This window comes from Cupressus sempervirens, chromosome 10 (assembly GCF_028749045.1).
Source record: "Cupressus sempervirens isolate cs-2001-9-10 chromosome 10, ASM2874904v1, whole genome shotgun sequence".
NCBI lineage: Eukaryota > Viridiplantae > Streptophyta > Pinopsida > Cupressales > Cupressaceae > Cupressus > Cupressus sempervirens.
This window is the reverse complement of record NC_143127.1, coordinates 136351719-136366565: the sequence shown is the minus strand read 5'-3', so window position 1 is coordinate 136366565 and position 14847 is coordinate 136351719. Positions and strand designations below refer to the sequence as shown.

The 14847-nt window shown below is 31.6% G+C and overlaps 1 protein-coding gene across 1 annotated transcript; it reads right to left on the bottom strand.

Moving 5' to 3' along the window:
• Positions 1 to 2173: 2173 nt before the first annotated feature.
• LOC149532981 (transcription factor MYB3-like) lies at positions 2174 to 4056 on the bottom strand. Its single transcript, XM_089805787.1, has 3 exons — positions 3921 to 4056; positions 3724 to 3853; positions 2174 to 2720 (listed from the first exon to the last, which is right to left on the bottom strand). The coding sequence occupies exons 1-3, from the start codon at positions 4054 to 4056 to the stop codon at positions 2174 to 2176; spliced, it is 813 nt and encodes a 270-aa protein (XP_089661913.1).
• Positions 4057 to 14847: the final 10791 nt, after the last annotated feature.

Sequence of the window (14847 nt, the reverse complement as noted above, 5' to 3'; positions counted from 1 at the left end):
TTGAGATCTAAAAATTTCTAAGATGGCTATTTAAGAACCATTCCAAGACATAATTTTGTTGTTAAGACTTGAAGGATTGCATATGTGTGAAGCTCAGGGTGAATTAGCAAATTGTGAAGTAAGGTGACCAAGGAATGTAGAGAGCAGTTATTGAAGATCAATCATAGAGAGGTGATTACACAATTGAAAAGAGAAGATTTGTCATCTACATTCAAGTACAAACCAAAGGATCAAGGTACTATTACACTTGAATAAGTGTATCAGGGCGAATCTCTCAAGAGAATGGTTCTAATAGGCCTATGCAAATCTCTTAATAGAGTACTCATTTAATTGAGTTGTTTAAATTATTTAATCAAGGTAGACTTAATAGTCTTGTAAGCTTTTAATAGAGAAGACCTCTCATAAGGTAGATCAGATGAAGCGATCAAACTTTGTAGCCCTAAAAGAAACACTTTATTTCTATAGTAGTGTAGATTTTAAGGGTGTCACCCCCACCATAATTTTACCTTCATCTTGAAGGGTTCTGCATTACCAAATATTGTGTCATGTTTTGATTTGTTTCTTATGTGTTTTATTTATGCTATTAGATGTTAGATTTGATAGATGATGATGCATGAATAAGGTTAATGAGGTGTATGTGGTGAAACAAGTTTAGTGTGGTTTATGTTTGAATGTGGTAAAACTTTTATAGACCCCGATTCACCCCCCACACCCCCTCATTATCTTCGTTTCCCACTATATTTCCAACAATAATGAATTGATCTTGTTTCTAATTTTTAATATTATCATTTTATGCTCAATAATATGAAGTTTTACCATAGTATGTTGCATAATTATAAGGTCTTTACATTAAAAAATAGAAGCACTTCCACTAAATGCTTAAACATCAACAAACGATATCATACAAATTAAATATACAATTATGTCCATGGGCTATTTTTACCTTAGGTTATTTTGCCCATGGATTATTTTGACAATGGTTTATTTTGGCTTGGGTTATTATGACCTTTGGTTATTTTCTCCTTGAGTTATTATGACTGAGTTATTATGGCTTGTAACACAATATTTAATATTGACAATGATGAGTAGCATAGATTTAATCAAATGCCATTTTGAATTAGAGAGAAGATAAATATATCCTTATATATTATTCACATTATCTTTACTTACAAATGAGCAACATAAAGTTGTTTGCTTTGTCCTTGAGATAAATTACTTCTAAAGACAAGTGAGTGGTTCATCCATGTTTGTTTAACTTCTTGAAGGGTGTCGAAATACTGAATCAATTGTTAAACCATTTTTCATCCATCTATTTGATAATAGTAATAGAATTTTGTTGATTTGTATAAAGAATAATATATTATTGAATGTAACAAATGTACAAAAATAAATACAAATTAACAATAGATTAGTTTTCAGTGATTAGAAATTAGAAATAGGGAAATAAATTTTTGATTTTAATATAAAAACTAGATGTTACATGTGTGAATGGTTTTAATATGTTTCTTTATAGTTAAGTTTCACAAGTTACCATGCATGAATGAATGGATTCCTTAATATGATTGAATGGATTCACCACACTTAGTGAAAAGTTTGAAAGCGGTATCTGGACCTTGAATAACTGATTCAACCCACCCCCACACATCCCCCCCCCCCCCCCCCCCCACCCGCTCTCAGTTATTCTAAAATAGATAAAATAAGATTACATACATGAATGCATGCTATTCTTATTTTGATTTAAATTTAGATTTAGAAATAACGATATAACTCTTAAAATAAATAAAAATTATATAATTTAAAATAAATTTTTTTACTTGAAATCACTCTTGTATTATAATATTACATAATAATAAAATAATTATCATACTCAAAAATAGATAATAATAATGTCTAAATTATGCTAAAAATTCTATCACAAACCACATAGCTTAGGAAACCAATAACGTAAGATAGCAAAACTATAAAAAACACACACAAAAATAATTCTAGAATCTATAAAATAAAAAAAATCTATAAGAAAAACACACACATTATTTTAGAATGAAAGGCAGAGAATTGAGTAACACGAAACTTAAAAGCAGTTTTATAATATTTGAGAATTGAGGATACACCTCTAGATCAATAGTAGCTCTATTAATTTTTCACTGTAACATGGGATAAGATCTGCGGTATTCTAAAAATACTCCAACTCGTCCATCCAATCATCCATTTCTTCCACTCCTTGGAAATCAGCGACTTTAAACCTCTTCTCGAGTCCATGAAGCCATTCTTCTCCTTCCAAGTTATTACAAGGCACTGCTAAGAATCCCTCCAAGTCAAAATCTTCCGGAGAATAGCATGGGCATGTGTGCAGATTAGATTCCACAGATTGCAGTTGATAGGAATGCAATGAATTCTCTTCAGCTAGCAAAGGCGGGTCGGTTAAATTGGGCAAGCAAGGTGGAGAAGGTTGACAAATAGTTTGCATGGATAGAGAATTATTTTTCTCAACTAGTGGTAAAACATGGTTATCTGATAATCTTACGGGCGTTGCCCTGATGGGAGGATAATGCATGTGGATATCACTATCTCCATCTACATCAGTATTAAGTTTTGATTGTGTGGTGGGCTCTGAAAGAGTGTTTCTCTTTGGAAGACTCTTCTTTCCAAGACGTGTTGTCCAGTGGTTCTTTATTTCATTGTCCGTCCGACCAGGAAGCTGTCCAGCTATCAGAGACCATCTGCACTTCACATTAAACCCCCTAATTAAACACTAGTGAGCAAACTGCAATTCAATATACCACAAACAGAGCTCTATATAAATCCTTGCACAATGTTTTTTCTGAAAAATTATTGTATTAGTTTTGAAAAGATATGTACAAGTTGACATGTTTTTGAGTCAGTTACCTCTATTGATATTTCAGATCTTATGATAATGACTACCCTTAAACATCACACACTAAGAGAATAATTAAGCTTGGGGAAAAAAGATGGTAAGGAATAGGAATAGCTATTCTGGAATACGTATTCTGAAATAGAAAATGGGGCTAAATATTCCTGTTCTCTGTTTGGTTCAGCCAATATTTGATGGGAATTTGCGGACTCCAAAATATATGTTTTTTAAAATAAATAAAAGTGGAATAGGAATACGTATTCCAATGACACCTATTTTGGCGGAATTGCAAAACCCCATTTTTAGGTCAAAATTGAAATACATATTCTTATTTTGGTTCGTATTCCAATTTCGATTTGTTACATCCAAATGAAGAATTCAAAATTTTAAGAATTTACATTTGCCTATTCCACTTGTATTCCTGTTGCCGAACAGGCCCTTAACTATAAACCAAGAGCCTAATTATTGTACTACTTTACTATCCTATGATGTCATCCTATAGAGTCCTGGTTGGTGTGGCACTATATCATTGATGAGATCTCTCTGCACCACTAGTATGTGCTTCTTTCAGTGTGATAACAAAATCTACATGGTATCAGAGCGTAGGTTATGTGGAGTCCTTCAAGTCCTTGGACGCTTGGTCTGTATAGGTTTGGATTATCAACATGATATGTAGTGGGCGCAAATCTCACATGATACTGGCTGTTATATCCAGATCCATCATAATTAGGAGTGTTGGTGTAACGACTATATCTGAATGAGATCCCTCTCCATCACTAATACGTAGTTGTGGTCCGACGGTAATATCTACATGGAAGACAGATTATAAGGACGAAACTTTTATATCGTACCTATTGCCAAGAAGTCGGTGCAAACGAAGAATGAGGTCATCTTCATCGGATGAAATGTTTTCTCGCTTGATATCTGGGCGAAGATAATTCAACCATCTCATTCTGCAACTCCTTCCACACCGCTTCAGACCTGGAGAAACAGAAGTTGTTGAGCTTCTTGTAATAATATGGGAAACAATAGATTTATTTTAGCTTACCTGCTTTAGTGGGTAGAGACATCCAATCCCCAGCTCCATGAATGGAGACATATTGTCTGAGAATTATGTCTTCTTCGGCAGTCCATGTCCCTCGGTTAATCTCAGAAGGTTTAGAACAGCGAGGAGACCTGCACATGATTAATAATACATGAGCATGTTTCATTCTATGGAACCGCCGCTGAAACAATTTCCACCTTAAATTGAAACATTCCGAATCCTAAAACATCAAATGAGTCTCAATCTTAATTTAGGTGCGAACTACCTAATGCAAGATTGTTAAATGCGCAATCTAGGAAAGGATGTTTTCTCCTTTTCGTTTGAGAACTACTAAAACTTGTTAACGATAAAAATCTCTCCCACGTTAACGAGCCGGGCGATTAGATTTTTGGTTTGGGATACCAAACGGTCGAGAATTGCCTAAACGAGGATTCCGCGAAACGCAATATTTGGTGACTAGGTGTTTGAATAACCATCCTTCAAATTAAACTTATTTTATCTTATCATTAATGTTCAATTTTGTTTATTAGACGTTGATTTGTATTCATAATGTTACAAGGAATATATTGCATTCGAGTTTATGTAATGGTAAGTACTCATTAATCGATCATCCTACAAGTTATTTCATATGAATATTTTGGAGAAAGAAAATCTAAAGGAGTTTTCATTTCTTTATTTGTAGGCACAAGATATATGAATACATAATAATATTGATGGATATGTAATTAAACTTGAAGATTAAAGAATTTATAAATTTTATATTTAAATATATTAATATATTTTCTAATAAGTGATATTAGTATTCTTTGTTTAATATAAAATGATATGAATTCAATCATAAAAATATATTTATGATACATATAACTATTTTACTTTCTTAAAATTGAACCACCCATCATTTAAGATCTTTTAGCTTCCATCGTATAGTGACTTTATGGAATATTAAAAAATTATTACGCAGCTTGCCCCTTAAAATTTGAAGATAGACAATGCAAAAAGAAGGTGAACAATGATAGAAATGGTAATTGGTATTGTCAAAGATGTGATATGAGTTTTTCTGAATGTGATTACATATACACGCTTCAATGTATAGTGCAAGAATACACAACATTCACTTGGGTTACTATTTTTAGGAAAGCAGTAGAAGAGATTATGTATATTATAGCTAAGGAATTAAAAATATTGAAGGATTAAGAACAAGATGATGTCAAACGAGGATAAATTATGTGGAAGATTATTTTCAATTAATTCATACTTAAAGTTTCCATGAAAGAAGAGACTTACAATGATGAACAAAGGGTTAAGTGTCCTGTCATAAAAGTTGAAAAGTTTGACTATGCATCTGAAAGAAAAGTATTATTAGATTTATTTTTTTAATATATTAATATATTTCCTAACAAGTGACATAGGTATTCCTCGTTTAATATAAAATGATATGAATTCTATTGTATCAAGATAACAAATTTGTTTCATAAAGTAATTATAAACATCCAATCATAAAACATTATTTATGATTCATATAACTATTTTACTTTCTTAAAATGGAACTACCCATCATTTAAGACCTCTTGGCTTCTGTCCTTTAGTTATCTTATGGAATATAGATGGATCTATTCTCAATCAATTGTTTCTCCTATTTTTTCATGCTTCTTACATTTTCATATGTGCAATTTTTGACCTATGTGGACCTATTTCTCAAGGAAATTAGGTCCTAGGCGTAGTTTAGACTCGAGTTTGCAAATTTGAAAATCAAGTGACCCCAACAACTTGCTTTGCTTTCATGCCTAAAAATTTGTATTAAAGGTTGTGTAAGCGCCTTATATTCACATCCAAAAAAATCAAGTAGAAATTCAAACATATCTTGGTATTAGCACACATTCAAGAACATAAGAAAGTGGATTTTCCTGAGGCATTCAAGGCATTTTACTATACATGGATCCTTTATAAGAATTTCTTCTTTAGGGTTTAACATTTTGTTAGCCATCAATGGGGAGATCTACATTGTGGAGTTTAACTTCCTATTTATTGGTGTACATTTACATTCATAGATCCATACTGTGCTTTTGGTAGATCTTTTACATTTATAAAGATTTTTTACACCATATAGGGAAATTGGTGAAGGGTAGTTATAGAGTTATTATTAATGGAAATATAATAAAAAAATTTATCTAGAAATAGTAGATCATAAGATTTATTGAAGGATACATGTACAAAATTATCTAAGTATAATACTAGCAAGCAGGAAATAGTTGCATAGTTTTGTTCAATGAGCTTCATAGAACACATAAAAAGATATGTAGACTTTGCGATAGGTAGTATAAATGCTATAGATTATGTGGTTAGGGCAGCTAATTTTTTTTTTTTCTTAATGTTTAGCTATGTTTTAGAAAGATATGTAGTGACAAGATGAATATCATAGAATGAGAAAATTATGAAAATACCAAAGTTTTTGGTTAAGAAATTATTTATCCATGTTAAAATAATTTCTCCACAATGTTCGGCCAGCATATTAAAGATTAATTCTTACACGGAAGAACTTAATATGAATTTTTCATAGTGCGTAAATACGATTAGGTTTGACAATTTAAGATTATGGTATAGAGGAAGAACTTGTGTTTAAACGAAGTACCCAATTGGGTTGCAATGATGTGATTTTTATATGTGCACCTTGTATGTACTATATAGATGCAAATTTGATGAGGAGAGTAGAGAAAACTATTGCATGAAGTTTTTTCAGTGTGGAGCTACAGTGAAAAATAAGATATTGAAGATATTAGCATAGCCAAGGTTTTGTATCTATCCATATAACTAGCACAAAATTGTCTATAATTGTTTGGATAATGGACTCAACTTGTAGTTTGTATTCTAATAACAACTCCTAATAGGGTTGAGGCTTCTAAAAATTCTTAGTCCTTTAAAAAAGAAATTTGTACACTATATATATATATATATATATATATATATATATATATATATATATATATATATATATATATATATATATATAGTAGACTCTTAAGAGAGTCAATATCTTTCGTAAGATACTTTTGATTGGTCTACCATTTTGTGGGTACCATCCCCTATAGAATTTTCCCTTGGCTAAGGATTCCCTAATTTAAAAAATATGGTTTTAATTTTTAATTTACTGATATGTGGATGTTTCAGATTTATAAATGATATCCATAGTGAGGGATAAAGTTTTTTAAAGTTCATAGTTGATTCAGCCAACCACCCCAACCCCCACCCCTTTCATTAATATTAGCACACTTTAATTTATAACAATTATTGTCAAATCACAATTACTAAGAAGAAGTTCAACAACTTGAGATAGATCACTATGGTTTTAGTATATTTTCAAAAGAATCTTGAAGTAGGTCTCAAGGAATTAGATTTTGCAAATGATGAAAGGAATGCATTGAAAATTAGGCTTACAGATGCACACAAATTTATTAAAATATTGAAAGATAAGATTAAGAGTAATAGATCTAAGAAAAAGGAATCACCTCAAAAAATCAAGGTTGATGAGTCGACTACAAATCTTATGGAGGAGAGAAAAAAATGTAAGCATGAAACAGAAATCACAAAATAAAAGAGTAGTTTGATGAAAGATGAGCAAAAGAAAGTCATATTTGAGATCTAAGAATGGAAATGAGAGATTACAATGTACTAAGGTGACATTTGAACCTGAGAGTACCAAATTAAATCATGTAGAACCTAAGAAGTATAATATCATTGTGAAAAGAGATCTTACATAGACCAAGCAATAGTTTAAGAAGATGTACACAAGAAAAAAGAAAATTGATGCACACATTATGGCACAAGGATTGATTGAAGATAAGATAAAAATTGAATATGTTTAAGGATAATCATGTAAAAGATCATGAGTTATAGAAGAACAAGAACATGTGAATGAAAATCCTAGTCAAGATGTAGATCTAAACAATGAAGTACCTAATCAACATGAACAACCTAGAGAATAAAGGAGAGAATTAAATGCAGGATGTTTTGCATTCAACTAGTATGCACACATGAAGAATGATTGCATAGGTAAACATTCTAAAAATGTTTCTAGTTACTATCTTAATTTTTCAATTTAGTGACATATATCTAGTGATTGTAGAAAACCTGACCATAGATAAGCTATGATAATGCCTAAATGTACTAACAATGTAGCTAGTTGACCCTTGGGAATGAATAACATAATTACCAATTGTATTTATATGTTACAAGTGCAACAACTTTTGACATATAGAAACAAAGTTGTGAAATGTGAAATTTGCAATAACTTAGGCCATACAACAATGTTTTGCAGATTGAATGGTTTCAATAGAAAGATGAAGACACCTACCATGACAAAAAATTATGAGAAAAACTAATACATGGAGGAACATGGTCAATATAAGAAATGACCAAAATGGGAATAGGGAGAAAGTAGAGAGAAGTAATAAGACATACATAAGAGAAGGAACACCACTAATAACTAAACTACAGATGCAAAGGACAAAAGATTCATCAAAAGACAAGATAAAAATAGTACCAACCACTAAATCCTTGATATTAGCATGAACTATCTCCATTTTAGCATAAACATGTGATATCAACTCAGAAAATTATTAGACCCTTGGATGGTGTGATTAATTTATGCAAGGTTACTAGTCACTTGGAACAATAATATGCAGTGTACAACTAAGTTCACAAAAATTAATATGAACAAATGTTAAAGTGGAGAAGATGTGAATTAGTATGAAGAAATTTTTTTGAGTTGTAAACTTATATGCATTTATTGTAGATTATATTTTGTTAAGATTTAAGGATTGAAATCAAATGAATTCATCATCATTTACACACTAAGAAAGATCAGAGAGCTAGCGTAATATTTTGAATGAGAAATTGAGAATTTGGAGATGAATTTTAGAAATCCCTAAAATATAATTTGGAAAGGTTTTCATATTATCTTCTAGCTGAAATTAAGAATTTTATCTTAATTCTAGTAGAAGACATCACTAAATTAGTGATATTTGATGTCAAAGATCTAATAAATAGAGGAAATACTGAGGGGTGAGGGTTTGGGGGTGGGGGTTAATTAGTGTTCTACAAACTTTTTCCTAAGTCTGGATATTATTAAGTATCTTTAGACTTGCACATATGATCAACCTAAAAATTGGACATAATAACACCACATTGAAACTCGTAACACCTTTATTTTTTGACTAGGGAAAACTCTTGAGGGGATAGTACCAATAAAATGATCTATGAACCAAAAGTATCTTGTGAAATATATTGACCCTATTAGGAGTCTACGACATCTATATAGTGTATCCACCCTTGTTAGAGGACTAGGCCTTGTTAAATGTCTCATCCCTTTCTAGAGTTTTTATTATAATATAAAAGAGATATAGGATGATCCCACTTCTCAAACATGCATATATAACAATACAAAGCTTATCTATGAGATAGATAAACACAAACTTTCATTATGTTGATATCTTCTATATCCGATTAGTCTACGTAGTTTCTCTTTGAAATTATAAATACAATAACTCTACTTTTATCTAACATCAAATTCATATTTTTATTTATCATAAAAAGTGCCTAAATAAGCATAATATAATTACAATACAACATGATACTATTGACATATCAGTCATGTTTTTTATTAGTGACAAACATATATTCAAATTGTAAGTATCTAACGATCTTATTGTACAGTTAACAGTGTTAACCAAGAATTTTAATTGTTACCAAGTTCTATAGTTTTTATCGAGTCCTTTGGATAAATTCCAGTGTTTACAAGTAGTTATAGTTAGTGTGAAGATCAGTAGTCTATACTGAGCATCTTAGTGTATGCCAAGTTCACCAGTGGAACTAAGCTATGCAATGCTTACCAAGTTTGCAGTTGATGTGATGCGAGTCTAGTGTTAATTGAGCTAAATAGTGTTGATGAAGTGACTCATTTTATACTGAGCTCAAGGTGATAGTGTTTACCAAGCTATACAATGGTAAACAAGTGATTCAGTTTATATGAAAAGTTTCATAGTATTCATTGAGTCACCAGTGTAGACCGAGTTCAAGACTACTTGGAAGTGATCAATATGGACTAAACTTCTATGTCTACTAAGCGCATGACGATGCCAAGCATTGAGATAGTGATAAGGTATACATTTAGGCCATCAAGCCTAGAATTGCATAGGTGAAACCTTTTGGATATGAGGTTAATATAGATGAAAGTAAGGATATTATTGAGGCACTTGTAAATGAACCAATTGATCCCAAGGCTACATATTTTGGTACATATGATGAAGCCAAAGCCAGGGAAGAACTAGAGATCAAGCTCCCTCAAGCGATAAATAAAGGTTTGAAAAGAATTGCTAATTTGAAAACTAGTTCTACTCTTTTGTTGACTAAAAGAAAAGGTGAGGAAGAAGAAGCAAAGGATGAGGAAGAATTAGAGGAAGAGGAAGCATTGAATAAGAAGGGAAAGGTAATCACTACCAAGCCTTCCAAGCCATCCACTGATGTGTTTACCAAAATATCCTCAATGAAGAAGGCTGATAAGGAAGGAGGAGGTATAATATATAGAAAAAGTCCATCCATCTTTCAAGATAGACTAAAAGAACTACAGGAAGGGGAAAGTATAACAATTTTTAAGGCATTAAAATATGAAACCATGACTGAGGAAGAATGGAAATAGATTGAATACTTGGTGATAGACAAAATGAGTAAGTGGAAATTCTCACCAGACTAGCTTACTTCTTAGCTTCCTAACGTTTTTATGGATAAGATTAAGCCAAGATGGGAATTTCCATGTAAACTATAAAAGAAATCTATGAGAAAAGGCTAAGGCAACTTATTCTTATCTTAATTGAAAATGAGATTATGGAATCTCTAAAGAAAAAAGAGGGGAAGTTAACTATAAAATTCAACACTTGTTTGGGTCTGCTAAAAGATATTGAGCATGTTGTAAGGAATGCAAAAAATACCTAGGAGAATATATATCTTCTTCATAAACTGAGTGATTATGCTATTGAAGTGAAAGATGATGATGATAATGATAAATAAGAGAAAGATGAAGAGGAAAATGTTGAAGAAACAACACATTTTGATAACATTGATGGTGAAGATGAATAAGAGCAAGAATCTACCGAAGAAGAAACACAAGATGATGAGGAAACTGATCCAGTTAAGATAGTTGTAGCAATCAGCCTCACTCCTTCACTCTCCAAGAAAGGCACTGATAACATCATGCACAGAGACAACCTTAGTAGGATTGATTATGTCTAGCACTCCAAGCACGAACATCCAATCAATCTTTGCACCAGTTTAGCTCAACACATCATTGACTGAAGTGACCTCCACTTCATCTACTAAACTGCTAACTCTTCCTTATTCTACCATGTTGGCTACAACAAATTTGGACACATCAATTTTGGATACATCAATTTCTCCTACTACAAATATTTCTATAGGTATTTCTAAAATAAGTGTAGAATAACTTTTTGTAGCTAGTCCTACTATGTCTACTATTGTTCCTAGTAAACAAGAAATAAGTGTTAGGATAGTTGAGACCAAGTCTCAATCGAGCACAAATTTTTTGGCCAAGGAAAAGGGAAGGAGTTGGAAACCTTGAAGAGGTTATAGTGATCCTAAATTGGGACATATCCAAACTTAGTCCAAATCAAATGCAAACATTTGGTGAACTTCTCCAAACGAAAGCCAAGCAACAAAGGCTAAGAGAAGAAAGAGACAAAGAATTTAAAATCATTAGGGATGCCAAGAATATTTTGGTAGAGGTGGTAGCTATTGAGGTTGATTCATTACAACCAATTTTGTTTCAACTAGTAGAAGTAGTCCAAATGTTCAATGAAGATATAGATGGACATGGCATGTTACTATAGAAGGCAAAGAAAATTTTTGAGAATAAGATGTTAGAGCACATTGCTCAATAGATTGTCATATACCAAGTAGAACTCTACCATTTTGGGTTCTCTAGAATCTTCTTATATGAATGTATCATTACTTTTTGGTACGCTCTGTGATGTTTTAAATTTTACTGAGGAAATAAAGGAAAAATTGTCCAATATTGATGAAGACCTCAAGGTGAGTGCTTAGTAGTTGCAACTTGACCCCAGTTCAAGCTCTGCTGATTTCAATAAGATCAAATTTTTGACAGATTTATAGACAAAATTGATTAGAGAAGAGGCTAAAATCAGATCTACACTGGTAGATATCCAAGATATGATTCTTCCCAACATGGATGCACTACAAAAGAATGTTGCACATTCCAAAACCCTCATCCATGTGAACAACTTCTCCATATAAAATTACATGATTGAGTTGTTTGTAAAAGTGTAGATTTCACTACACACATGTAAGGTCTTGCAGGACAATTGGGACAAAACATTGGCTAAAATACTCAAGGTACATTTAGACTTTTTGTCTCATTTTTTCATTAATATGTAAATATATAGAATAAATTGTTGGCATTATTGTCAAAAAGGGGGAGAAGACATAAAAGATATAGAAGGAGAAGATAAGATATGGGAATGATGAGTTATGGAGGAAAAAAATGATACATCAGCTGAAAAGGAAATGAGGGAGATAGATGTGAGATAAATGTAAGTAATGATTTAAAGAAAATGTATTTAGATGTACAGTTACTATACATAAGCCTTACCATGTACAGAAATATATCTTACAAAACCAATTTTGAAATATCTTAAAAATAGTATACTCTACCGAGCTAGAATCATAAGGTGATGGATAGAGGTATTCAAGGAACTTTTTGAACTCAATTTTAGCTAATAAGTGTTTTTGTCACTAATACCAAAGGGAAAGATTTTTGAAATATTGGTAAAGTTTTTCGTTAGTGACACACTTATTCAAATTGTTAGTATCTATTGAGCTTATTGTATTGTTAATAGTGTTCTACAATTGCTACCAAGTCCTTTGGACAAATTCCAATGTTTACCAAGGAGTTATAGTTAGTGTGAAGATCAATAGTTTAAACTGAATATCTTAGTATATTTTGAGTTCACCAGTGCAAATTGAGTTGTACAATACTTACTGAGTTCATAGTTGATGCGATACAAGTTGAGTGTTACCTGAGCTACTTAGTGTTAATGAAGTGACTTACTTTATATGAAGCTCAATGTGATAGTGTTTACCAAGCTATATAGTGGTAAACAAGTTATTCGATTTATAAGATGAGTTTCACAGTATTCACTAAGTTAGCAGTGCAGACCAAGTTCAAGACTACTTGGAAATGATCAATGTGGACTAAGATTCTATTTCCACTGAGTGCATGACAATATCGAGCATTGACTATAGACATTGAGTATCAAAACCTCACGGAGTCAGTCTTCAAAACCTGACTATCTACATTTCAGCCGTCAATGTAATATTTGTGTAAACTTGTATTATGGCTAACTTTGTAATTGTATAACTAGATTGGTATATATGTAATGTATTATATCAAATCAAATGTATGAGTAGAATACATGGAATCAATGTGATCATCAAAGAAGAGAAGAAAGTATGAATTACAAAGGCTATAGTAGTATAAGGAGTAACAAAGATTCATCTTTCATAGTAAGGTGATTTATACACTTAAAAGAATCTCATTTAGCAAACCATGTTGTAGATTAGAGATTAGCTACCACTTCGTTCTAACAGGTGGATTAGTAAAATCCTTTAACAAGGTAGACCTAACAGTCTTATGAAAATCTCTTTATTGAGTGCATACTTCATCATATGTTTGTAGATCCTCTAACAAGGTGGACCTAGCAGTCCTTATTGCTCATAAAAGGGAAAATCATCAAAAGTGATCAATATAAGCTATCTTAACAAGCCAACTTTATACTATAGTAGTAAAGGTTGTGGGTATCATGCCCAAACCAATTTTAATTTCTATTTGGAAGGTTTTTTGGTCACAAAATATTTGTCTCATAGTGTTATGTATGCTTTCATATTTTTAGTTTCTCATTCATGCAATTATATTAGAATATTCATATTGGATTAAGTGCTAATTGGATTAAATTTTTAGAAGTTTTAGAAGTTACTGGTTCAGCCCTCCCCTCTCAGTAACTTAGCCTTTAAAATTTTTTCCAACAATTGGTATCAGAGCATTGTGGTTCTAAAGAGAAAGTTTAATAGCTTAAGAAAAGATCAAAGGCCATGGAGATATTTAGACTTGACAAGGTTATTGACAATGAGAAGTGAGATTTGGAAATGGCTATTTCCCAACTAAAGAAAGAAAAGGAGCAACTCTCTCAATCCCTAAAAAGAAGAAAAGATCTTGCAATTCAAATGAATGATCATCTCTATATTGAAGTAAGAATTGAAGACCTTCATTTAGCAAGTAACTCAAATGAAGCAATCAAAGAACTACTAGAAAAGAATGGTTCACTAAAAGAAGAAGTAAGAAAACTAAGAAGAGAGCAAGAAATTTAGTTAATAAGATTATGTGAAGTTATGGAAGAGAAAAACAAGATAAGAGAAGTGATAGAAGGAAAGAACAATGAAATCCAACATCTATCCCTTCAACAAGAAGACTTCATTGATAAGCTCTCCAATGCAAATGAAGAAATCATGAACCTAAGATCTAAAAATGAAAGATTGTAGAATGACCTAAACTCTAAAAGATAAATCAATGAAAGAATATTGAAATCCCAAGTAGACATGAATCTGTTGAATGAGAAAAATCTCTATAGACAAAAAGGAAAAGTAGGAATTGGATATACAAGAGGAGAATCATCCAAGCAAGGAGGTCAAAAGAATCAAAGACCTACTTGCAATCACTGTGGTAAGATTGGTCATACTTCAAATTTTTTTTGGAGCAATAAAAAAGAAAAATTCAATTGAAAATGTTACAATTGCAATTAACATGGTCATAAGGCTAATGAATGTAAAAAGAAACCAAGATTTGAAGGAA

What these genes read in the sequence shown, in the direction of transcription:
- LOC149532981 (XM_089805787.1), bottom strand. Translation starts at nt 4,056, where the DNA reads ATGTGCAGGTCTCCTCGCTGTTCTAAACCTTCTGAGATTAACCGAGGG. An exon ending in GTCTCTACCCACTAAAGCAG is followed by an intron (nt 3,854 to 3,920) that starts GTAAGCTAAAAT and finishes CTGTTTCTCCAG; the next exon opens with GTCTGAAGCGGTGTGGAAGG. An exon ending in CACCGACTTCTTGGCAATAG is followed by an intron (nt 2,721 to 3,723) that starts GTACGATATAAA and finishes TGTGAAGTGCAG; the next exon opens with ATGGTCTCTGATAGCTGGAC.